Source organism: Plectropomus leopardus, chromosome 24 (assembly GCF_008729295.1).
Source record: "Plectropomus leopardus isolate mb chromosome 24, YSFRI_Pleo_2.0, whole genome shotgun sequence".
NCBI lineage: Eukaryota > Metazoa > Chordata > Actinopteri > Perciformes > Serranidae > Plectropomus > Plectropomus leopardus.
Genome location: NC_056486.1, coordinates 6,395,022 through 6,421,390, shown reverse-complemented (window position 1 = coordinate 6,421,390; position 26,369 = coordinate 6,395,022). Strand labels below are relative to the sequence as shown.

The window sequence follows — 26,369 nt, the reverse complement described above, 5'->3', positions numbered from 1 at the left end:
TGTAGATTATGAAGCTAAGTGGATTATTTCCTCTGATTTAAAGAATTGGGATTGGACAGTGCTGTTTTTGAAAACCATTATTTATTGTGCAGTATTTAATAAAATCCCCATCAGCTGACACCTTTCACCAAAAATGATGCGCAACCAAAATGCTTTTTCCCCTCCGAAAATTTTTAAGTAATCAAATAAGCAATACTTCTCATCCGTAATCTGATAACTGGGTGTTTCCTGAGTCACTGTAATCCCATTATGTGTAATCTGTTACTTCCGAATGCTCTCTCTGAAACACACACGCACACATTCCCCCCCTACGCGCCCTCACTCCAGCCTCTCAGGTGCCAGCATTGAAGTTAATTGCATTCCCTCCATTAGCTGGAGCTGAAGCAGGGCATCCGGGTCTCGGAGGTCATTAGAGAGGCTCTCGGAGAACGCTTTACAGGCTCCTGCACACAACTGGCAGTGCAGGCTTGGAGACGGGTGAAAGGGAGAGGAAACAGGTTTAGTGAGAAGGATGATAGATGGGGGAACTGATGGAGGAGTAAAGCATGTTAAAAAGAGGCATGGGGATTATGGAAAACTGGCAGAGAGATGGATGTTTGGCATTTATCATCAATATGTATCAATAAACATAATTGCACTTATGCATGTCATGATTCAATATGAAGCAGACTGAGTAATGTCAAATATACCACTAATAAAATAGTGGACTAAAGTGGGTAATTTTTCTTACTGTTTCTTTGACCTGAACAAGAAATCTGGCATTATAAATGTAGAAGTTACATACACTACATGGCCTGAAGTATATGGACACTAAAATATCACACACATACCATATGTGACTGTTCAACATCTAATTCCTCTGGTATTAAAGCAGGCTAAAAAGATGTCTGTTTAAAGGGGGGCTATTATGGTCATTTTTAGGTTCATGTTTGTATTTTGGGTTTCAGCAGGAACATGTTTACAAACACTTTATTTTTTTGGCCTGAATACCTGTATTCACCCTCTATCTGAAAGGCTCCATTTTAGCACCTGTCTCTCTAAGACCACCTCCCTAAAAAGCACCGCCATCGCAGGTGGAGAATGACGATTTGGAGTTTAGCAACATCTTCTACCATGAAAAATCACAAATAAAAGCTTCGAAAACAAAATCTTCACAACAGGACATGTTCCAGCAAGAATATGATCCAAAAACGGGTAGAAATCAACAACATCAGCAACCAAGATTACATGTTTCCTTGATGTGAGCCTGTGGCTCACGTAGCAGTGTGCTTGCAGCTGGGGAGTGACTGTAACTTATAACCTATATCATTGTATATATGTGAGAAAATTAAGAAAAAGCTCGATGCAGGCCACAAAAACGGACCTAAAGTTTAATTTACAGAAAAGAAGTGTAATGTTTTCTTCAATTTGTGGCCTCAGCCCAGAGAGAGAGAGTGGCAAAAGAGCAAAGCATTAAAATGGGAGCGTGAGAGAGAAGCGTATACAGAGAATGACATGTTACGAGAAGACTGATACGGAGCAAAATGAGAAGAAAACCAGAGAGAGGGAAAGATTAGAAAGAGCAAAAAAGAGGAAGATGAGAAAGAGAGGGAAAGAGAGAGAGAGGCAGAATAACCCAACAGTTCTCGTGTTTTACCCGTTCCCTCACCCTGCCCAAAATCTAATTGTACCATTCCTTATCTGCCATAAGCCTATTCACAAAAAGCTCTACAGGGCACTGTCATTTCAACTCAGCCCGTCTAATTCCAGATTAAATCGTAGCCTTTTCTCCGTCAGTAATTTATGGAAATAACAACTAAGAAAAAGAGGATTTGAGTAATGACATCTTTAAACTTGTCAGGATAATGGCTCAGTGAATGGGGGAGCCTGTGGCACCGCGGTCTCTTTCTGAAGAGGGTCGCTCTACTGTACCCCCCCGCCCACCCCCTATTCCTGTCTTCTGTCTTCATCTAGCCTTTGTTTCACTCAACGTCACTATCTCTTCTTCTTCTGCCTTTTCTTTAGCTTTTGTGCTTTCTTTGTGTCATCTTATGTCGACATTTTTCCCCTTTATCATTCCACTTTCCTGGTTTGAATAACAAGACAGGCGTTCTTTGGGAGGATGCTTTTATCCAAAGCACCTGAAGTGACAAGGATAAGCTCGGGGGGAGGGGTTCCCTAACAAAGTGAGCCCTTTATGGGGCTATATGTAACATCATGTGTGTCATTTTATCATAATGACACCAATTTTGGAACAATATACTGGAGAAAGAAAGAAAATGCCTCATTAGCTTACAATTACAGTTTTATAAGGTGATACTTTGATTCTGCAAGGACCTTGTTCAACGTGGGCCAATATAAAGTCCTGAAATTATTTATCTATTCGTTGATTCACCAGAAAAAGTGAATGCATTGAAGGTTCAAGCCATTTTCCAAGAAAAAGTACTAAATGTTACTTATTCAAAATAACTTATTCCAATTTGAGAATTTCCAGTTTAAACATATCTCTTTTATATAATCTGAATGTCATATCAGAATATACATCAATCATTTAAGTCTTTTTTCAAGAAAAAATGCTAAAAAATGTTTACCTACAAATTCCAAATTCTAAAATTTGAGATTTTTCAGCTCAACCATATCTCTGTTTGGTATAATTTGTGTTTTATATCTGAGAAAATAAACCGTTTAAGTCAACTTTACTACTTTACTAATTCTCAGTTCTAATCTTCAACATATCTCCCTACAAGTTTAATTTTATAAAGTGTTGTTTGGACTAAATGAGCATATGATGTAATGACTTAATGTAAATCCAAATCTTGGATACATGAGATGTTCTCCAAATTTTTGATAAATCTATTAAAGCCTTTTTGTCCATCTCTTGGCTTGTATTGATACTATGACTGGACAGCATCACTGGTCTCTCCAAACTGGCCCAGTTGGCATGGAGTTTAAGCACATGGGGCTGTAGACATGCCACACTGGGGAAATCAATGATTGCATGTCTGTGCCCTTTGTTGCACTCAGGCTGATGCCCAAACCTGTGGCGAGCACCACCGAGGGTGTGATCACACATACAGCGTGTTTTTTTCATTCTTAACATATAGTAGTTGACAAGTTGGCTTTATTTATATTCACACCCCCGAAGATACAAGCAAGCTGGAGCTTGTAGTCAAGTCGTGTGTAGCTTCTGAATCGGACAGCTTTGGTGATCTGTCAACCATTACGTTAAGGGATTTAGATGGTGGGTAGTGAGAAAATTTAATTAGAGAGCCTGTAACTTCATTTAGCGTGATGGACGTCCTTGCTGTACCTCCAGGGGGTAAAACATGCAAGGAAACAGCTATATATTAGAGTCCAGACTGCAGTCCACCATACACCATACTCATAGTCCACCTTGGAAGCTTTCAGATCAAGGGTTCAGGCGTGGAGCTAAGTGGATTTAAGCACAAAGTCTAGTTTGTTTGATTTGTATTGTACCCGGGCACGGTTCTGTGATCTATGCCCAAGTTCACATTAAAAGCTGGTCTTGAGTTTTTTTATAAGTACTAGTAGAAAAAGCAAGTGTACAATATGTGTGCAGCACATGGCAATCTCATATTCTGTCGTTCTCGAGACTGAGTGTGTTTACATGCACAAAGTAGTCCAGTTTTGCTCTTATTCTGAAAAAGACAATAATACTACTAAGATGTTAACATGTCTAATGAAAATGAATATTCCACTAACACTCCCATTTAGATGCAGCTGTGCATACTCCGATTAACGTGCCCCAACATGTCGTTTATCACGTCAAAATGTGAACAACAGCTGGAGCTGCTTATCATTTTGCTTTTTTTTCCCTCGCGATGGCGGACTTGTCGGATTCCCTTTTTCCTTCCTTCACTTTCTTGAAAAAGTCGGTACTGCAATATTTGCGCTTGTCAAAAGTCTTTCATAATGTTAAAAAGCAGTTGTGTTTCTCCTTCCAACCAGAAATGTGGCATTTTCTTTTGCATGCATTTCTACCACACAGCTCAGCAAACTGTTGGTGAGCTGGTTTGTGTACAATGTATCCATGATGATGCACAGCGCAGACTGTAAACGGACAAGACACTGCGTCGCAAACTACGGTGAAACCCCCCAGCTGAGAGGAACATTCTGAATTTGCTGTATACATGTCCAAATAATGCTCTTAAAACCCTAATAATGTCGGCATACCTCCCATCTTAATCGAAATATGCTAAATTCAGAAAACAGCTTAATTTGAAACATTTAAACAGAATATGCTGTTTAAACATCAAATTCAGAATAATGTCATATTCAGAATAATAGGAGAATCTTTCTGTGCAAGTAACTGTGGCCATTGTCTCCCAAACATAAATATTAGTAGGTCTAATGCAAAGCTCACCTCCATTGTTTTGGCTTGGGATTGGGACTCTTTCTACACTTTAGCAACAACATAAGCAACAGTCATGTAGCTCGTGACGTAACTGTTCTCATGTGCGAAACAATATTGTTAATGCAAAGATGAGGGGAGGGGGACTCGAGAGCGGAGGCAATTGTACTTTGGCATGATACTAATCAATTGTTCCTAATATAAAAAAAAAACCTTTTAACATGAGTGATGGCGACCTCATTTGACTCTAAACACATCCCCATTTTCTCTTGAAATAAAGTTAACCATTTAACGGGAAGTAAAACTGGCTGTAAGGGAGGCCTTAAAATTTATATATTTATTTGTTTATATTATAAAAACAAGCAAAAACAAAAAAGACTGGCTGAGAAACGTGATAAAACTAAATGTTATTTCAGAACCATGGACAGCTCTGTTTGTTCTGCGTCATGGCTGCTGGTGGATGTGTAGGACACAACGCTGTCCGTGGTACTGAAATATCGCTCAGGAGATTAATAGCCTGCCAGTTTTGCATAGCGTTTAAACAGAATTTTTGGCTGCAGCTCCTTTATAACTCCATTATAGCGATCCACAGACAGAAGTGAAACGACAAAGTAGCGGGCTGTGTTTAAAACAAAACATTTCAATAAGGCTATTACTAGAAATGTATTCTCTACCTGATTTTTGGGTGTGCTAGCCACCTCTATGGGTAGCACAGGCACATCTTAGCACACCCGTGGCTATGCAGGTGTGTTGGCTGTTGATCAGTGTCGGGCGGTCTATTCTCCTATTTTTTGTGCTGTCAGGCCGCCTGAGCTTTTTTTTTTTTTACAGTTGATGCAGCATGTTGAATTACAACATCTTTGAGTGAAATCTCTGACTGGCAGTTCAGTTAAGTGAACGAGGACAGATTTGCAAGTGAGGAAAGTAAAAAAAACAACTAACATCAAGACTGGAAAACAGATCAAACTTGTTATAACTGGTTCTGTCCAGCCACGTTTTTATCTGATGCCATCAAGCGGCATTTCCTGAGCATGCAAAAGGTGCCTTTGGCGTTGCGCACTTACACAGACAGAGCAGCAGCTATTTTATAAGTTTGGAATGAGAACAAGTTGGTGTGTCTGCACCTTTAGAGGAGCGGAAGGGAACTACATTTTAAGCCAATTATTTCTACCTGAATTCAAAACATTAGGCTCTCACTTTTCCTAATAATGCACTTAAGAGTTCAAATACACTCCTGGTGTGTTTGGTAAGAACAACACCTAAAGCCAAATGGGAAGTGAACCATAACCCTGCTTATTTAAAATGCCAACAACATTTTTTCTTCCCCCTCCCCCCTTATCAATGAACATACAGATGGCGTCCCTTATGACCTGCCTCTTAAGATTATAATACACTGTGATATAGAAAACATATTTTCCTGGTCTTAAATTGATCCCATCACTATCCCTGTGAACACCCTCAGATGGAGAACCACTGACCTAGACTTACACTATAGAACGCATAGAGGACGGGGAGGGCCCGAAATAAACCGGGGAAATGGCAGCCTATCCAGGTCAATCCATCCATCACTGTGCAGTTACTCAGACGGAGGACAGCTCCCCGACAGGGGTCTGAGTGGTTTGGGATTGAGATGGAAGAGCGAGAGAGTTATAGCTCCTGAACCCCTCCCCCCTTCCTTCTTTAGAAGAACCTTGACAAGAAGGACCCGTCCTGGTTTGGCACAGAGAAGTACTTAAAGAGCGGGATAAGAGAAGTGGGTTTTCTGAAATCATCACATTTTTATCTTAGGTGGTGATATTTTTATATGGCAACAAGGGGACCAAGGTTTAAGCCTGTTCTGTGATTACTTGGCTGTTTTTTCTTTACATTTCTTATCACTTTATGGGAATATTGTACTTGTTCCAAGAATGTGAAGCGGGGGATTTACCTCAATTATCTCAAGTCAGGTTATCTAGGAATTCAGAACGATGTCTGCCCTGGAAGGATGACTGAATGGATGAACTGGTTGAAGAGCTCACATAAACCATGGATAAATGTAAATGTTAAGACACAAAACAGTCCACACACTCTGGCTCCCTTATGTGCAACATACTGACACATCCGCAAGTGACATTTCGGGCTCACGTTCTTCTACAAACATTGGCCTTTTGTTCACATGACAACATCATCTTTTGAAAATGCAACTCCTTCTGTCGCTATGTAAATTGGCAATGCGCGAATCTTGAGAGAACGATGACGTCACGGTCGCACTTTGCGCATGCGGGTGGTGTCTTTCTACAGTGTATCATTACAAAGTTACACTGCCAACTACTGGCCTGGCATACATACTACAGCGTTTTTCAATTGTTTTGTGGATCCGTGGACATGAGGATCATTTTCACAATGTTATCATATGAATGCGGATTGTTAAAACATGTATTTGTAGATATCACATAAAATTACATCATGTATTTGAGGGGGTATAATTGTATATATATTTCTCATATTAATTTACACCTGTGAGGGAGCTACAGTGTGTAGACTTTTTTTCATGTTGTTGACTGCTACTCCTCAGGTCTAGCACATGCCTTACATGGCTTTTGGATGTGCGCGACTAAAACAGTCCACATTTTACGTCTCTTGCAGGAAAATACAAACAGTGTACCTCCCCAAAAGACCAAACAAATCACCCACATGCAAATTGCCCCGTGGAGTAAACACGTGTGATTGAGTGACTGAGATTTCAAGGAAACACCAATGCACACCCAAATTGATAGAAAGCTTGTTCAGTTTCTGTGTTTAGTGCAGACACTCTGAGTGTGTCTCCTTCAGGCAGCAGCAGCCACTTAGCTGCAGGACTGAGCCTTTTTAGCTTGTCACCAACACTGAGTGTCAATCAAGTTTATTACCAGCAGGTGTATCAAGTGGCTACCTCCTGGTCGGAGAGGTGTCCTCAGAGGTGCCTGACTGAAAGTCTCATAGGGTCACATGATATCTGAACTAATATGCTCATATTCACAAACTATACATTATGTAACCCCGTGTCTCTGAACAGCCCCTAGCCAAACATATACAAGCATACACATGAACACAAAGTTGTATATTAATGTGATCTGAGTGGACTATTCTATATAATTGTATTGAACCAATCTTGAGGTGAAATGAGTATTGCATAGTGAGGAGGCTTTGTAGAAAAGTCATTTTACTCCTTTGTGCCGAGCATGCAAACTAAAACTTTAGAACTATTGATTGATTTGATCGACAAACTCTTATTGTGCTGCAAATACAAAAAAGCAGCACAATATTCCATCTCTAACATAGTGCTTTTTCTTTCAATCATACTAAGTGCTGGTAAAACCAGAAAAGTACCTCATTTGCATTCTACTCATTTTTGAAGGCCATCTTGCCCCTCGAAACAGAGTTACAAGGAGTAGTGGTTTAAAATTTCCTTCATAAAATGGAATAAAACCCTTAAAGACCCTGATACTTCATTTTAATGCTGCCGTTTACATAAACGGACACTTCTTTTGCAGAATTTAAGTTTCACATTTCCAAACCAAACAAATAAAAAAAAAACCAAACCAAAACACTGCTTCATTACCAGGCCAATAACGCTGCTCTGTAGGCTGACAATAGCAATTTGTGCTCAGCCTGTACAGATACAGTAACAAGTGCAGCAATTTTGCAACTTTGCTGCTGCACTTAGATTAAATTTTGGGCGTCATATGCCATCAAAGCTGGGTATGCAACATGGAAATCTGTCACAATGCAGAACTGCTTTGCACAAATCTGCAAGAAAAATTTAACCTTAGCTAGCTTGCCCCTGACACATCAGCATACTCGCAATTTTTTATTTTGTTAAGCTTGTTACAAAGAAGCGGAGCATAAAACACAAAATGACATTAAACTAAAATAATACAGTGGTTTCTGTAATTTTAATATTGTTACTAACCAAGAAAATTATTTAGGTTTCTTTGGTTGCTTGTACCAACGACTGTACCATCTCACCAACGATTTTTGATTTTGAGTGTCTGAAAAACCTTTATTTGGAGGTATAGCCATATAGCCTTGACACTTCGCCTGACCCCTCTATCCCAACAAGAATTGGAACACCCTATCGTAGACATGACCATGCAAAACGGAGGAGAAAAGGTGATGTGAAAGAGACAAGGGGTGTATTGGGATTGTGTCCAGTTCTCACCTGTATGTGTCCTCTGGTGGGCCTTTAGGTGAGAGCTCTTGGTGTACACCTTCCTGCACCCGTTGAATTGACAACGGTGGATCCTCTTCTTGTTCTCTGGTAGCTCCCCCACCCCGATAACACACGCCGCCCCCTCCTCTTCGTCCCTCATCCTAACAGGGAGTGAATGTGCCGCCACCAGCCGGGCTGCGCTAAGCCCCACCTTCCTGGCCACCAGCTTCAAGGTAAGCGTCCCATCAGCTGATGCCGTCAGTGTCTGGTTGGGTTTGACGAGGTGCCGGCCGAGTTCTGGCGATGATGGGGGCGTCAGGGAGGTGACGGCGCTCAGCTGGGCCTGGTGGACCCCTTCCATGCCTTCTACATTATCCAGACCCTTAGGTTTAAGGTCTCTTTTCATTGTACCAGTGGAGGGAAAGTTCTTCCGCGTTGGGCAGAGGATGACTGGAGGTGGGCTCGGGGGTTCAGGGAGGCTCGGCAGGCTGGGGAGCAGGGTTTCTGTGAGCTCTTCCTCGCCGTCCTCCTTCAGGTAGGCTGGAGTTAGGAGGCCATCCAGGTCTTGGTCGAAAAGCTCTGAGAGACGCTTGGGCTCCGTCTGCAGGTAACGCTCCAATTCTAGGCAGGTCTGCAAGGGAGAGAGGAAGAAAGGTAAGTTTGGGCACTGAAAATGCCCATCCCCACTTGACAATTTCAACAGCCATCAGATCATCCGATATGCCTTTACACACCACGGCGAGGAAATCTGCGTGGTGCCATCCACTCACCCAGACAAGCAACTTAGCAGCTCTGCCAGCTGTCACATGCGCACACGCACAGATAGCCACCAAGACAGCCAGGATTACCTGGCAGCTCCGCCTCGACGACTGATTACACACTGATTGATTGCAACCGCTGTAGCACGGAACGAAAGCGAGCCGAGTGGATAGCGGGAGGAGAAGTCCTAAACTGAACAGAACTCCTATCAAACAACATTTATAGAGCTTTGACAAGCCATGTGTGCACTGGCTTCCGCTGAGCCAAGATAGGAAGATTTATTCAGCTGTAGTTATGGTCTGCTTCATCCCTATTACTCCAAACACCTCTCCCCTTCGGAGGGCAAATAAAAGACTACATCCCCGATTTGTGTGAACTGGCATCCCTGAGAAGTCTATTACTTTACAACAAGCTGGCAAGGTTCGGAGAGGAGAGGAGAGCTGGCGAGGGGGAAAGAAGAGACGCTCCACGTCCAAGGATGAAGCTATTATGTTTGAATGGACGGCGCCAGTTTGATCCCAAGGATCGTTGTGTATCGCTTGTAGCCGCTAACCCATTTTGACAGCTGAGATGGAGGCTAGCAGCTCCACTGGGCGCGTGCAACTCGCCACTTCATTTGTGTGTAAATAGGCACTGACAGACAGAGGAGCTAGTTCCATTATCAGGAATAAGGTTGTACAGACTGAACACATCAGAGACATTTACAATCTTACACCCCCACTTCGCCACCCTCCTCCTTTCCTTGTTTGCACCTTCTAAAAATAAACCTGCGCTTTTTTTTTTCTCCCTTTTTGGGAGGGGGGTGTCTGTTGCTAAGGGAGTGTAATTTCTCCTCTAAGTCTTCCAGGAACAAAAAAGAATTTGGAGTTGTTTTTTTTTTTTTTTTTTTTACTGTTTACAGTTTTTGCATACTGACATCAAATTAAAACTTGACCACATCTACAGCTGCCTCCCTCTGCTGTGACATGTTTTTATTTTTTCTTGTGATGGTTTAAAAAAACTTTCAGGTCTCTACTGTCTCCTTGATAGCTGTGGCCAGTGAATTAAATGAGAATTTTTTTGCCTTTATTCTTTCTTTCAGAGCGCAATTAAATATTGAAGGCGGTGAGACATGATGAAGGGAGTGCGCACATGTAAAGAACATCTTTCAACTCATCCACCTCGCTCCCACCATAGCCCTCTGCCTCTATCGATTCTCCCAAATCACCCTTTTCTCTCTCCTTTTTTCTCCTCATTGTTGTCTCCTCCTCTCCCAAGGTGAGGACTAATTATCCGCTAAAACCAGCCAGTTAAAGGGGACTTTATTCAGCAAAACGCTGAGGACTGCAAGGTGAGTGTGTGTGTGAGGTAGAGATAGTTCAAGGGAGCGGAAAAGAGGATAGAAACGGATAAGTGAGAAGGGGGGAAGAAGAAGGAGGAGGAGGATGATGGAGGGACAAGGTGAAGGAGGCAAGAGAGGCGAGAGAAAAAGCGAAAGGAAGGTGTTGACTTCATTTTCTCCGCGGGGGGTGAATCCTTTTTGGAAGTGTGACATTTGGCATAACAGGATCCTGTCAGCGGCCTCACACACAGACGCAGAAAAGGGTTCATTCACAGTGAATGTTAGGTTACGACCTACGGTGATGTGCGAGCTTGGATGTCGGCGGCGGAGGGTGGAGTGTGTGTATAAGTGTGTGCATGCAGAGGGGATGTTTGACGACATAAGAGGGATGAAAGAGGCTGAGGGTGCGACAGACTTCCTTGTCGTACCCCCTCCTTTTCTCCCGTCACTCCATCATGCTCCCCCTTCCTTCCACTGCTCTCCTCCCCCAGGTGGTGACATTAACATTGTAAGAGAGAAGGTCACACAGTTGATCAGCGGTTCCTGTGTGTGCAGTGTGGGTGTATTTGTGGCTCCATGCAATTATGGCTGTTTGTGTGCATAATTTTTGCAAGTGCACGTGTATGCAGCATAATTACGCCGCTCCGTGCGTAATTATGCAGTGCTTGTGTGTGCGTGTGTCTGTGTGCGAAACACCTACGCACATGTATTTGCTGATCTCGTGGCCTGAAGTGAATGTGCAACTTGTGTGTAGGCATGGAATCAAGAGCCAAAAAAGCACAATAGCCAGGATAAAGGAGCGTTCATGGCCCGCTTCAGCTCTGTTTGGACAAATGCCGATCTGGAGAGCCAACATCAGTTGGCTCTGAATAAAGCCAGGGTTCATTTCCTAAAAGGCTTTCGGGATAATTCCGTCATGCAAGCCAGGATAAGCTGAGACAATCCAATGGCTGTTCCAGCAGGCCGACCTCCACCTCCAAACCGGAGGAAATCGCCTTGGTAGCAGGGTGACTTGGGACCAGATTCCAGATTCCAGCATCTCCCTGGAACAAGTCAGTCATCACCAAATTCAGGAGTGCTCCTCTTGAGCATTTCACAGAGCCAGTAGGCAATCTGAGGGAGGAACATGATTCCACTTGTAAGTGAAATGACCAAAATGTGCCCCAACTGTTCACCTGCTTATTAGTGGCAGACCGCCAAGATTAAAATATCTCCCGCCACGTAAATGTTTCATGTTTTTGGAGCTAGATTGTTCATTTGGAGTGCTATTGAAGGTTTCAGGGATGATGCTTTCTGTAGGCTGACACAGAAGTTAGCTTTGTCCTGATTTACTTGTCAAAAAGTTAATGGGACTTTTTACACTGCAGTTTGGATCACTGCAGAAACTAAGATCTGTGGTAAACAAACACACTTACAGGTTATATTACATTCTGATGAAGCATTTAACCAGTTCAGCATTTGTAGCAGACAACACTGGACATGGGGACATAGGATGCCGGGGATGCGTAGAACTCAGCATTTAAAATATGTGAATTGTCTCTCCAAGTTTCATCCATTGTCGTCCCCTTGTCTGATACATAAAAAGATCATTCTATGGAAAAGCATTCCCTCAATACATTAAAGACAAATTCAAAAGAGAAACTGCTGCTCCAATCTCCTGCCCAGTGCTTCATATGTTTTTTTCTCTTTTTTTGGTGCAGCAGGCCAAGCAAAGCACTCCAGATGTCCCTGTCCCCAGCAACGTTTTCCAGGAGGCATCCTGATCAGACGCCCAAACCATCTTAACTGGCCCCTTTTGACGCGAAGGAGCAGCGGCTCCACGCCGAGCTCCCCCCGGACGTCTGAGCCCAGACACCTTCTGGAGGAGACTCATTCTAGCTGGTTGTATCTGCAATTTCCTTCTCTCAGTCGCTACCCAGAGCTCATGACCATAGTTGAGGGTGGAAACATAGATGGACTGGTAAATCAAAGAGCTTTGCCTTCTGACTCAGAAATGTACACATTTACACCAAAAACTGATACAGAAAAGGCACAAATTGATGCATAATATTAACCAGAATGCAAATATTTAGGTGTTTGATCCACAAAATTTTCTAGCAAAGGACCCCAAACTCCCATTTCATATGTGCCCCCCTTATGTTGACATGAAACCCACACCCCCGCATTCTGATAAGCACTGCGACTCCAGTGACAGAGATGCACACACTCACAGAGAACGAGACTAGAGACAATAAATCAGAGAAATAAGTGAGTCAGAGAGAAGTAATTTCACATGGCGGATTCTAAATAGAGAAAAAAATAGACAATGAAAACAGCTTTAAATCAAAGAATGGACTCTTACATGATTATTCTTCCCACGAGCATTTCAAAACCACTATGTTTCATCATATGTTCTGAGACCATGGCAATTATTAAAGGCGGCAAAACAAGACAAAGCACAGAGCATCTTTTGAGCAACATACCCACTCAAATCTGAACTGAGGGCAAAGAAAATAAAATGTTTCATACATAAAAATGAACAAATAACACACTTCTAATAACCACGGACTAAAGCTCTTTATACATGACAAATGGCAAGGACCATGCACAACACCAGGACCCTGAAACTAAAGCAGCTGAATGAAATTCAGCCATCATTAATATTATTTACACCTGTGCTTTTCCCGCTGTCAAAATGTCTTCCATGAAAAAGACCTATCACGATCAATCAAGCAGAGTTGTATGAAACCTGTTTCATCACGAGTCACTTTCAGGTTATGTCAGGTGATGTCTCGTCTAATTGGCTGAGCAATGAAAGGCTCCGAACAAATAAGGTCAAAGTTGACATTGATTGAAGTTTGAGCATTGAGGCGTGAAATCAGAGCAGTAGTGCATAATAATGTTGCTTTCTTATTAAGATTTAAGTCAAGTATGAAGATTTAGGGGGAGAATATGTTTTTTTTTGCATATAATCACTTAAAAAATGAGAATTGTTGCATTTTTGTTACATTAGGATGAGTAGTATATATCTACATAGTGAGAGGGTCCTCATACACAGAGATTGCCCAAAATGGAAAAAACAAACATTAGCTCCAGATCGAGAAATTTGAGTTGTAGATGACAGAGGCATTCTGGGGGCCTGAAAACACAAACTTTTGAGGCCGGGTTCCAGAGTGTAATTTTTTGAAAACGCCACCCCCTCTGTCGCTGTATACTGGCAATGCACGCATCCTGTAAGACACGCATTATGTTTCAGACAAAGAGCCATGTGCAAGGGGGGCAACAATAACACAGACTACCGAGCTGCGTTTGTGCTGCTGCTACAAATATGAATGAGTATTTTTAAAAAACACAAAGGAAAGACTTTTCCATTTTTAGTAGGGTCCTTCTCGTGTAATTGTGGCCTTAATGCACAGCTAATTACCTTGATGGTTTTCAGCTGTGGCTTCAGTCACTGGCAGCCTTCAATAATAATTTTAAAAAGATATGTTTTCTGTCTAGTTTTCAGTTTGACATTCTACATAAATTTACTGGATAGCTTTACCTCAATCCCTCTGCAACAAGGGACTGAAGCTGCCAGTCATAACTGACTGGTAAATGATGAGAAATTGTGGTCCAGGTGGCAATAAAGGTCTGCTTTGAGTTCATTAAAACATTCAGAAAATGCACAGTTTAGCAGTGTTTTGTACAAATTGTGCATGGGCGTCAGATTTTTCTCTCCATATTGTTTATCTCATCCTCATAAATAGAAATCCGTGCTACATGTGGGAGAATCAATGTGAAAACACAAGACTCAGCACCCACAGAGGAGTTTATATACTCAAAAAGTACCAACATCGACTTAGGGTTAGGGGTAAGGGTTAGGTCACTGCACAGTTTTTGTGCTTGTGCTTTACTGAGGTATAAAGCCATCCACAATTAAACAGAAAATGCTCAAAAAGCCAATAAAAAAAGTGAAAGTGACCCATAGACTAATGCACTTATGCACACTGAATTACACATGCAGAACACACCTCAGGTTAGTGAGGCTTAAAATACAGCAGGTGTGATAAATATTCGCTGATCACAAGACACGCTTCTTGCAAAGTCGAGTCGTGCTGAGAGCTGTGAACCAGTCCTCCTCACTAACTTCTCTGACTTTTAAGTTAAAAATGTCTTTCTTTCTCCTTCTCCTCCTCCTCTCTGTCTCACTCTGTCCTCCCGTCTTCCACTGGGCCCTTGGCCTGGCAGCTGATCCTCTCTCCTTTCACATTTGGCCTGCGCTGAGCCGCCTGCCATCACCATCAAAGCGCAGGCTGCCTCCCAACTGTTAGCACCCCGCTACGTCGCTAATAAAAAGCCTGGGTTATAAATATGAACAGAAGAGCATGCATAATGCCCTAAAGGAAGGCCCAAAACACCACTAAACAGATAAATGTAATGGGGTGGATACGGCTCATTAATTTTAGGATAATCGTGTTTAGTTTTTACAGATGCCTTGATAGAGACAAGGTGCTATGAATAATATTCAGCGCTGATGCTAGCAGGGTTGAAAAGGGCAGGACTATGAGGGGGACCCGAGCTGGAGGGGGTGAAGCAGCACTATTGTTACATGCCCTGCGTTGGGGGGGCGGGGGGGAGTGTCACATTTTTTTAAAAAATATGACCTATGACTCCCTGCAGCACCTTCCTCGCAGGGCTGCAACATTCAGGGTTATGTAGATTTTACAATACTTTCATTATAAAGCCTGGTTAGTTACTTCAACTCTTTATGCCAAGCTTAGTTGGCTCTACTTTCATAGTCGCATGGCAAATGAGGTTTTATTTATTTTTTAATATAATTGTAGCTTCCTGATATTATGATGAGGCTGTATACATTTGATGCCAGAATAAACCTTGGCGTGGCATACTTCTGCAAACTACAGACATGTAACATCTGTATGTTTCATTTGTTAAATTTGCATGCTTCATATCTAGCTGTATGTTGAAACTGAAGGTTTACATTTTCAGTTTTATATTGTGACAGTGTTGTTCTTTATGTGTGGTTGGTATAGACAAAAAAGGCACTTGTTTTTTTTTTTGATTGGTTGCCACAAACATGGCTGGAAATGTCCAAACATATTCCTAAAAAAATACCTGCTTTTGTTGCAACAGGCAAGGCTGAAAATGTCCCCACAGATTTTTTTTTTAAAAAAAAATCCTGTTCTGTTGCAAGAAACCCACCTGTGAATGCCCCAACCTGTGGTTAAAAATACCTGGTTTTGTCAAAACATTCATATTACCTAACATGTCATTAAAAAATGCCTGGTCTTGTTGTAACCAACACAGCTAGAAATGTCTTAATGTGTCATTAAAAAATATCCAGTTTGGTCAAAACAAAGCTGGAAATGTCATGACATGTGATCTACAAATACCCAGCATGGTTGTAACAAACAAGACTGGAAATGATCCAATGTGTAGTTCAAGAATATCTAGTTTTGGTGCAACAAACCAGGTTGGAAATGTCCTAATGTGTGGTTAATACCCATTTTTGTTGTTTGTTGGTCTCAAACAGTGATTGCTGCTGTCTGTTGCTTAAAAGCTGTCATACCCTCCTCCTTCTGATGTAAAACTCATCTCATAAATATGCAAGCTGATCTATGTCATTTTATTTCACTGAGTTTTATATGATATGTATAAAGCATACAAATGTAACATATCCAGAAATGTACAATGCCAGCATTCTTCCATTTTCTTTGTTTGCACAGAATGTTCTTTCAGTTGTCATCCTCATTTTACACAAATTGGAAAAAGATTCCTTTCGAACACCAACATGACATTTTGATTCCTCGATTTGGCCATGTTTATTTCTAGCAGGGGTTTGATTATTCAGTTTAAAAGTGAGTAATGTTCACGTCATGGATGACTTCACACCGGCTCCTCTGTTGCCTTGCTTCTCTTCTTTTGTTGTTCGATATTCAGCTGACAGTCTGTTTGTTGCTTGCTGCGTGCTGTTATTTACATCGCACAATGTCATTGGTCACAGGAAAAATGAGGGCCTCGGTCTGATTCATAGGGTGTGAATGCTGTACCACTGCTCTGTTTAAAATCCTTCTGAGAAATTAATCACAGTTTTACCCTTCAAGTAAAGCTGCACCACAGAAATCAACAGGAAAATCTGACCTGCATTAAACCAGCTTACCAAATTGTCCTATTCTTTTCCATTTTATGTTTTACTATTTAACTTTACTGTTTACAGCCATCTTTGTTATTGCTACTTGTAATTCAGCGCCACGCTCGACACTTTTATCGAAAGAAAAGTTTGGTCAGGCACTTAATTCAGAGAGCAGTCGTTTGCAGTGTGTAAGTGCATATGTGTGCACATGTGTGTCTTATCCCAGAATAGTGTGTTAGAGGGCCTGTGTCTCCCATTGATCTGGTGAGCCAGGCCAAGCCATCACTTTGAGGTGACAGCTAAATGACCGGTAGCCCTAGGCACCGGCCATCTCGCCAACAGCCTTTGTGTGTTTGCGTCGCAGTGCCTAATCGATACGAAATGATACCGCGCGGGAGCTCATCAGCGGTGGCCGTCGCAGCTGACAGAGACGGTAATCTATAGCTTCACTGAGCAATACTTACACAGCACCCCCTTGCACGTACACACACAAAATCTCAGAAAAGCACCTCCTCCCCTCTAAGCTGCCCTTCGGGGTTTTGCTCCTTCCCGTGCACTCACTAAGAGCCGTGGCCCCCAGATTCCAGACTCCTTGGAGAGCAGCATGGCGTCTTTGGTGGATCCCAATTGAGCAGGGGGAACCTGCCTACGGGGCTAGGAGGAGGGGAAAGAGTGTGGGGAGCGGGTGGGGAGGTTAACGCTTCATTTTCCTCTACACTGATCTGAATAGCGGAGCGCCCTCAGTTCGCCCTGTTATTCTCAACGGAGAGAGCGGCAGGGGGTGTAGTGTTTGGCCGGAGGGATGTTGGAGCTCCTGGTGCCTCGATGGGGCTCCAGAGCAACGACGCAAAGGAGAGACGGAGAGACACAAAGAGACAGAGCTTGAGGGGAGAGACAGAGCTAATTTATCTGCCTTCCCTGAGAGAAGAGGGAAGAGACAGACAGGTGAAAAAAACTCTATTCAAGCGATGCAACATTTTAGATCTGGAAAGTTTGAAGAAAAGGTGAAGCCACAGCATCTTCCCACCTACAGGTGCATAAGATTACCAAAGAAAGAGAGGGAAAGATTTGAAGCTTGAGGAGCCACAGACAGGAGAGTCGTCCTCCTCGCCTACTAACAGCTCCATCTCTCCAGGCAGCCGAGCCTCACCTAGCTGCAGATAACACACCGCCGAAACAGCTTAATTACACACACGGCCTTATCAGACGACATTAGCCTCACAGTAATAATCAGGGGCCGCCGTCAGCCTCTCCGTCAAAGCTTGGCAACGCAGCACCTTGAGGCAGTTTTACACAGTGCGGGCTTCAGGCTGATAACAGACACTGCCAGTTGTTAAATCACAATTTGCTGACTGAGTTTGAGAGAATAATGCACATATGGTTGTAAGCCTGACACTTCCTTTGCACACTGTCAGTTTTTGTTTGGATGGATGCGCTAATAGGCACTTGAGTTTTCAGGCAGCAAATTCAATTTAGTTTTGTTGGACTAAATGGAATTATATTTTATGCACTTGAAGGTTAAGTTCAGTCATTTTCAACCTGGACCCTGTTCCTCTTTATATATGTGTTTAAGTTACCAATGAGGACAACATATTTTGAACTTGTTCCAGTATTGAGCGAGTATTGAGGCTGCAGCTTGCAGCAGCGACAAAGGCTGAAATGTAACCACTCTGGGCCTGTTTGCACTGTCAATTTTCTTCCACTAAAATTGCTTGATTTTACCATTGACAGGCTCAGAATATTATTCTAAGTAAAAATAAATAAAAATAAAACTCACAAAATCCATCTTGGATTATCTTTCTACTGTCCCAACAATCACCAACTCTGGTTTGGTTGAAAAAACCCTTAATTAACCCATTTGTACATAATAATGTGCTGGTTCTATACACACTGAAATTAGTGTTTATTTAAATGGATTCTGGCGGATGTTTCTGGATAATCAAAAAGGATGAATCTCTGTGGGGACCTTTCCATAACTTATCAGACATTTTAACAACAATCTGAACCTATCAGTGGCAAAATCAATCGCTTTAGTGGACGGAAATCGACGGTACAGACATACCGTAAGTAGTTACACTGCAGTCTTTTTCGCAGCTCAATACTGGACCAATTTAACCAACTTTTATTTCCATTAGTCACTTAGACATAAAAACAAGTGAAAAATGGGTTGAAAAATATCAAACTTATCCTTTACACTGACAAGGAAATTCAGTCAGAAGCACATCACTCATCAAAATGGTAACTGAACCTGTGTTTGTGTCCTTTGCAGAACAGTGTAAGGACCGTGTTTAAAGCAAGACATCACCCCACTAAGCCCTCAGTCACTGCCAGTTTACACGACATGTGTATGTGTGTTAGTGTGTGATGGGAAATCTTCAAAGCACCTTTCATCTAGCAGGAAAGCCACAATGATGGAGCACTCAGAGCGCAAAAACCTGGTGACCTCTGCTTAATGGAGCAGAAAGACATTTCCCATTGCTTTCTCAGAGCAGACACAACAGAAACCACATATCCGCATCATCTTCGACACCAGGGACCTCCCCTCTGTCTTCCCATGGCACGATATGGACGCTAATTTACTTTAAAGGGGATCAATCATGCTTTTCCCTATTTTCTGTCAAATATATATAATGTAACAATGTTGGATGTTTATATTAAACGTGGCCATAGTTTCAAATAATGAGATAAATATATGTAAAAGTAATCCCAGTGAGCAAAAACCTCAGCATTCAGACTATTCTCAGTATTTTTCTCTACTCTGGCTACGAGATACCATGGGCTTGAGACAGATTTTTTTATGTAATCATCTGCTCCGGGCACAATCTTGGTATAGAAGCTCTAATAGATGATTTCTCATGGTAGAAAGTGTCGCTTTTCTCTGTTACAGCCAGTCCCTGGGTGTAACAACACTGCTACATGTAGGTATATACTGCTCACATCAGGGAAACACGTTATCTTGGTTGCCAGTGTTGTTCATTTTCCCTCGATTTCAGATCAAAGTTCTGTTGGAACGTGTTTAGCGGTGAAGATTTGGGTTTATTGGTTACTTTTCACGGGAGACAGTGCCCCTATACTTCATTACGTAATTTGCTGGCTGCAAGTACACTGCTACATGTAGCTACATGCTATTATCAGGAAAACCTGTAATCTTGGTTCTAGATGTTGTAAAATGATCCCTAATTTTGGATCATATTCCTGTTGGAACATGTCTGGTTGTGAAGACTTTGGTTTAGAAGCTTTTACTCATTTTTAGCGTGCAGATATACTGTACTGCAAGTAAAGTGCTACATCAGGGAAACATGTAACCTTTGTTGCTGATTTTTCATAGTAGAAGTGATGCTATTTTCCATTAGTCAGTTATGTAACAAAAATGAACCTGAAAATAAGCATAATAGGGCACCTTTAAAGAAAAAAGGTTGAAGCTCAAGTACTTGGTAAACAGACAGATCCACTCAGCTGTCCTTCAATAGCTCCAAGCTCTGGCTCCATTTTTATGACAACTGGTTAACTTGGATGTAATAAACTTGATATATTTTAAACAATCAATTAACCCAAAAGTGTTAGACAAAAGTGCACAAATTCACTGGTCCTAGCTTCCCAAATGAGTGGACATGCTGCTTTCCTCCAGTATTTTTACACTACAACAAAAAACTGTTTTCATATTTAATTAATCCATCTTTACACACAAACAAAGCCACACATGCATCCTCTAAACACAAGTAAAGCTAAACAAGTAGCTCGACAAGTAAACAGATTGAAGTTGCGAAGATCTGCCGACCTTGAGCGCAAAACAGACAATATTAAGAGGTCTTAGGATTGGGATACAACAAGTGCACAGCATATAAAGACCTCTGCTGCTCCATCTAAATAGCTTGTGACAAAGTGTGGAAAATGTCTTTGTTCTGGTATTAAGTCGAGAATCAGAGAGGTGAGGGTGAAATAGGATAGAGGAGAGAACAGAGGAGAAGAGAGGAAGCATCTTGAGACTGAAGAATGATGGAGAGGAGGATGAGATCGGAGCAAAGAGGAGAATAGCGGGGCACGGAGGATGAGGAGGGGGGTATAATCCCGACGAGTGGAGCCGTGTTGCACTCGCTGGGGAGGGGAACTCTGTCTCTCTTTAACTGGATTTGGGTGAGCTGCTGTTTATCGGCGTATGAGTCGCCAAGCGCTCCCTCTCAGCTGTCAAAACCATCCTAATCTAATCAGGAGACATTTCAGCCATTTGCTTTCAACACGGTGGAGTGCAGAGTGCGTATTGGACACATTTGTGTGTCCTCATGTGTGAATCAGAATATGTATATGTGTGGATAGAGGGGGTCGGCAACAACAGTGGTTTTACACCGGGGTTAGCAGCTTGCAGCAGGATTTGGGGAGTCTGTGCTCCGGATGTGGGGACCCCATTGTGTGCGGCAGGCTGGCTAATCTTCATTACCGCACACAATGACGGGGCAAGAGAATGGGGCCTTGGCTGGAAAAGGCACGGAGAAACAAAAGAGCGGCGAGCAGCGAAAGAGAGAGAGGGAGAGGGGAGGAGGGCCGAAAATAACAGAGGAGTAGAGGGGAGAGATAAAGGGAACAGTGAAGCGGAAAAACTCTGCTTCCTCCTCATACAGTGCCAGTCAGAGAGGGTCGCTCGGTACCCAAATCACGTCCACAAACCGTGAAGTGCAACTGTGGCGCCGTGCCCGTACTGATAAGAGCCAAAATGGTTCATTCTTACATGCTCCTTTACGGCTGAATAGGAAGCCACCTCTGTTTTCTGCCAGACTGCTCTGTGTTTAGCTTTCGGCGTGCAGGTGTTGTGTAACATTTAGCTTGTCTGTTAAGGCCACAGTTTCAGGGTTTGTCACTCATCGCAGCACCAAACCTCGTGGCCACAAGAAAACAAGCAGCAAAAGCGGGTCAGTGGCACAGTCTCGCAAGGCCAGGGTGGATTAGCTCAGGGTGGTGCTGGCATTTGCAAAAGGGGGAATCTGTGCAGTTACGCAAGAGCGTGTACATCTTGGTGACTTTATGTGTATCCATGAGCGTGCAAACAGGAGGTGGGGCGCTGTCGCTCCGTCTTTATTCCCACGGCAATGCTTTCAAAACAAACCTGAGCGACAAAGATTAGCCCAAGCCGCTTAAAATATTGAAAGACGTCTCCTTGCCACCGCTACTGCTTGTGGGCTCTCCTCCAAGAGATAGGAGAGAGAGAGTGAGTTTAGGTTGGGCGAGGACGGGGCGGAGGCAGGCTGAACCTGTTCACCCTCTCCGTGCCGAGCCGCTGGCTTTTCAGCAGGAAGCGGAGTGCGAGGACTTTTCACCCCAATTTCAGCCTGACAATGTACGGCTGCTCAGCGGAAAGGAAAGAGAGCAGTTAGATGCACGAAGAAATGTGTTAGGAACTCATTGGCCTTTAGCTGCGTGTGTGTGTGTGCACGTGTGTGTGTGTGCACTTTAACTGGTGCCCCACAAGAAGAGTTTGAGAACGCGGGTGATTACAGGGCATAGGAGAAAGCCCGGCATAACAGCTGTGTTAAGATTTGGGGTTCAAAGTTCAAAGGCTGGCAAATTAATGTGGTTCAAATTAATGGGAAGTCATGGCAACATGTGTAACATAAGAACAAGTGCACGCACACATGCAGTATACACACCAGCTGCTCCAAATATTCAAAAGAAAACAGCCACTTAAGACGCACACAAAGGTACAAACACACACACACACATAAACCCAATAAACTCTGTCTGTGAAGCTCTCTCTGTCTCTTACACACACACACACACACTCACACACACATGCACCGATGAAAATTATTGATGTGCTCTCTTATAAAACAGTGGCTGCTCCCTAAAGTATTCCTGGCAACATCACAGGCTGAAAATAGCTGCCGACCCAAATAACTTTCCCCGCCGGAACGCAGAAGGAGCCAGACCACAGCCACCGGCGACTGGCTTTACTAATTGGCATCATTTTACAATGAAATAATATCTGGGGCAAAAGACTGAAGAACACACAGCAGTAAACTGGAGAGCAGGAGGATGTGCTTTGAGGGAGGGAGGGTCGGGGGGGAGGACGGGAATGCCTTCGTTCTTGTTAGCATAAGTTATCAAATTCTCTTCCCTGAAAATATGCAAGGGGGGAATTGGGTAGTGAAACATTTATGTGACACCATCAGTTTAGTTAAAAGATGGGAAAAACATCTACAGCAGGGGTTCTTAAATGTTTTTAAGTCATAAACTGGCGTTTGTATCACAGAGCCCCGTATGGATTTGTTTTTTATTGGTTTAGCTCTGAATAATAGAATTTATTGCACTTAACATTGTTAAACACCCCTTGAGGACTCTGCTTTGAGATGACGTAGCCACATTTACACACACTTAGGTAAGCACATTGGCTGAGGCTGAAGAACACGCACACGTCCAGTCATCTAAAGAATATGTTGGCATTGTACGTATCATATTAATGTTTCTAAAGTGAGTCATTCTGATGACATTTATGAGCTGAGTTTCTCTTCGGGAGGTGGAGCGGATGGTGTGACAGCTTGGTGAGACAGCTGCTGACCTGTAGACAATTGATGGAGACTAACCAACAATAAAATCAGATTTTTTTTTAGACAACAGCAGCATTTCTAGCAGCAATTGTGCCACCAATACTGGTTGTTTTAACTGAGACACTGGTGACATTTCCAGCTTCAATTGTGCCACCACATCCGGGTATTTTTTAGTGAACCATAACAATATTTACAGCAGCAATTGTGCCACTGAAGTTGGGTGCTTTTTGGCAAGACTTTGCAATGCCAGCATTGATTGTGCAACCAAAACCAGATGTTTTTTAGCTAGACAGCGTGGGTATTTCCAGTCATTATTTTGTGTTTCAGCGGCAACTGAGCCACCAAAACTAGGTGTTTTTTGTGGGACAGTGGTAGCCTTACACTGATTGTGCAACCAATACAAGGTGTTTTTTTTAAGCAAGACATCAACAGTATTTTAGGGTGCGATTTTGCAAACAAATGTTGGCATTTTTTGGCAGCATTTCTCTCGGCGATTGTGCCACCAAAACTGTTGTGTTTTATTCAGTGAGACATTGGCTACATTTCCAGCAGATATTATGTCACTAAAACTGGGTGTTTTTTAGCAAGTCATTAGCAGCATTTACTGCTGCAACTGCGCCACCAAAACTAGGTGTTTTTTGCAAGACATAAGTGGAATTTTCAGCCTTGATTTTCGTATGGCAACCTGATTTATTTAGCTGTTTTCCACAGGAAATAAGTTACAGCATTTGAACTTTGCCGGAAAATTCTGCACTTGGTTTATGAGCAAATTTCTTCAAAAAAAAAAAAAAAATAAGAAAGGAGATTTTATACACAGAGGACCGTCTTTTATCTCCAGAAATTCTACTTTACAGGAGCAAAAAACAAACTGTTTTTGCATTCAGAATTCCTTGAAACAGCTCATTGTCTTTGCCTGAGGCCCTGCACTTGTGTCAGCCCACATGATTCCACCAAATCTCCCAGTTTAGACCAAAAAAAATCCCCAACACTGTTTAACACATCCTGTAAACTGTTCACACACACACACACACACACACACACACACACACACACATGCAAGCATTGTTCATACAGAAGACAGTAGAGGGAAGAAGGCATAAACACAGATGTCTTTTGGCAGCCCAAATCTTAATTAGCACCAGGAGATCCATCTAATCAAAGGGTTGCCAGCCCATCATTAAGGCTAAAACACACACTGCTCTCCTCACATACCAGAACAGAACAATGGGAAACAGAGGTATGCTGTCACGCTGATGAATGGCTCTTCCCACAGGTCTCATTAAATCACAGAAGGGCACTTCCCAGGCCGTTCGAAGAGTTAAGCAGGGCACAGAATCGTCTCACCCTCTCTGTCTGTCGACTTTGACACTTATACCGCCGTTTTTTTTCCAAGACTGCGTGTCAAAATAATATTTTTCTTAGTGAAAAATTGTGCTTTCAGGCTTTGACATATAGGCTAATCCCAATTCATGCTGAATCTGCCTGGTTTGGAGGATACAAGTCATATCTTATTCAGACAACTCGGCCCCGCAGGGGTTTGGGATGACTGAAACTACATGACGTACCCAGTTGGTTGGAGTTACCAGTGTCTTTAGGGTAATTTGGGACCCAGTTTAATCTTCCAGTGAATTTAGTATCAGCTGCTGACAATGGAAAACATCCTTTATCTGTTTGTGACCACCCATCTGAGACCTCAAATACATGTACAATGAGATCAAGATTAAATCTTTATCTTGTAGTCAAATTTTCTTATCAAACAAAAAAAAGGAAAAGGACAAGACAGAAACAGAAAGAAAGCGTAAGAAGGACTGATGAAAGGAGAAAAGCACCATAAGGGCTAATTTATGCTGAATGTTAGAAACAGAGACGGAGATGGATGAAGCCTTCTGTCTGTACTCTGCGTCCATTTTGTCTGTATTTGCGCACGTTTCCTGAAAGCTTTCGAATTTAGACAAAACGAAGCAGCACCACTGGACATCGTGGACGCAGAGTAGCATAGCATGACCGCAGGAGCAACACGCTCTCTTAAGTTGTCACATATTGCCACTTTGCAGTGGACTTTAGGTCTAGGTATCATTCCACAAACCATGATGTGCACATAAGCGCGTGGTGGGAATGGATATATTTAGGCAAAAAAGGACATGATAACCAACGCTGGATCATCAACAAATGCACATGCTGCCATACATGTTTAGGATTAGGGAAAGGAGGCACATGTTAAGATGTAGAAAGTACCATCACATTCAGATGGGAAGTGAACACTGACTTCAGAAAGAAGCTGCCTCTGTTTACAGGTACATTATCACGACCTTCTCCCCTGTTGCCTTGTTTGTTGTGTGAATCTTTTGACTCTTTCCTCTAGTGCCATTTATTGGCTACATCTATGCCATCATTAAGGAAGTACTGAAGTATGAGGACAATGTCTGAAATGGACGTAATGGATAGATCGATTTTCGTAAATAAAAGGAGGATAAATTAGCCTTAAGGAATCTTTGGATAACGGATACATGAGTAGAAGAAAAGTGGGAGTTACCAAAGGATGAAAAAGGTCCTGACATCAGTGGCCAGCCAGGCAGACAGCTTTGGAGCAGCGAGCCATAGCAGGTGGAAAAACACCACTGGCTTTGCATGTTGGAAAACCACAGCTGAGTGCTGAGTTTGGCATGCAAAGCACAAGCTCATGTGACTGCATCAACACACAAACTTGGTGTCCCTTACAATATAATACAGCTAGATGTCTTTGTCAGCAGGCATTGTAACATCTTTGCCAAAACCTCAAGCAGAGATACCATCCTTTTCAAAGAGTTTTCCAAAAGCACATGCTCCTAAAAGTCAACAAGCCCTGCATTGGCGACTCAGCTGTGATCTTCACCAATGACTGTCTTGCTTTATAAACTATCCAACCGGTTTCAGAGCGTGCGCGTCCTTGCGGCTGTCACCACCAAGAGCTTAGGGCCGTGATTGATGACTGGCTTTGGATGACAACAACAAGCAGCGGTGTTTACTCAGGGCAAATTGCCCTTGTCTCTCTCTCCACCTTCCATCTCTTTCTCGCCCCTCTCTCTCTTGCTCAGTCTTTGGAGAGAGATAGTCCACATGGCTGGATCTCTGGTTTCTGG

At 42.7% G+C, this 26,369-nt stretch overlaps 1 protein-coding gene across 1 annotated transcript in view; it reads right to left on the bottom strand.

Moving 5' to 3' along the window:
• LOC121963037 (Krueppel-like factor 7) overlaps positions 1 to 26,369 on the bottom strand; it is a 48,499-nt gene that overhangs the window by 13,046 nt on the left and 9,084 nt on the right. Inside the window, exon 2 of the mRNA XM_042513406.1 lies at positions 8,532 to 9,153. Coding sequence (XP_042369340.1) covers positions 8,532 to 9,153 — 622 coding nt within the window. The remainder of the gene's footprint in view (positions 1 to 8,531; positions 9,154 to 26,369) is intronic.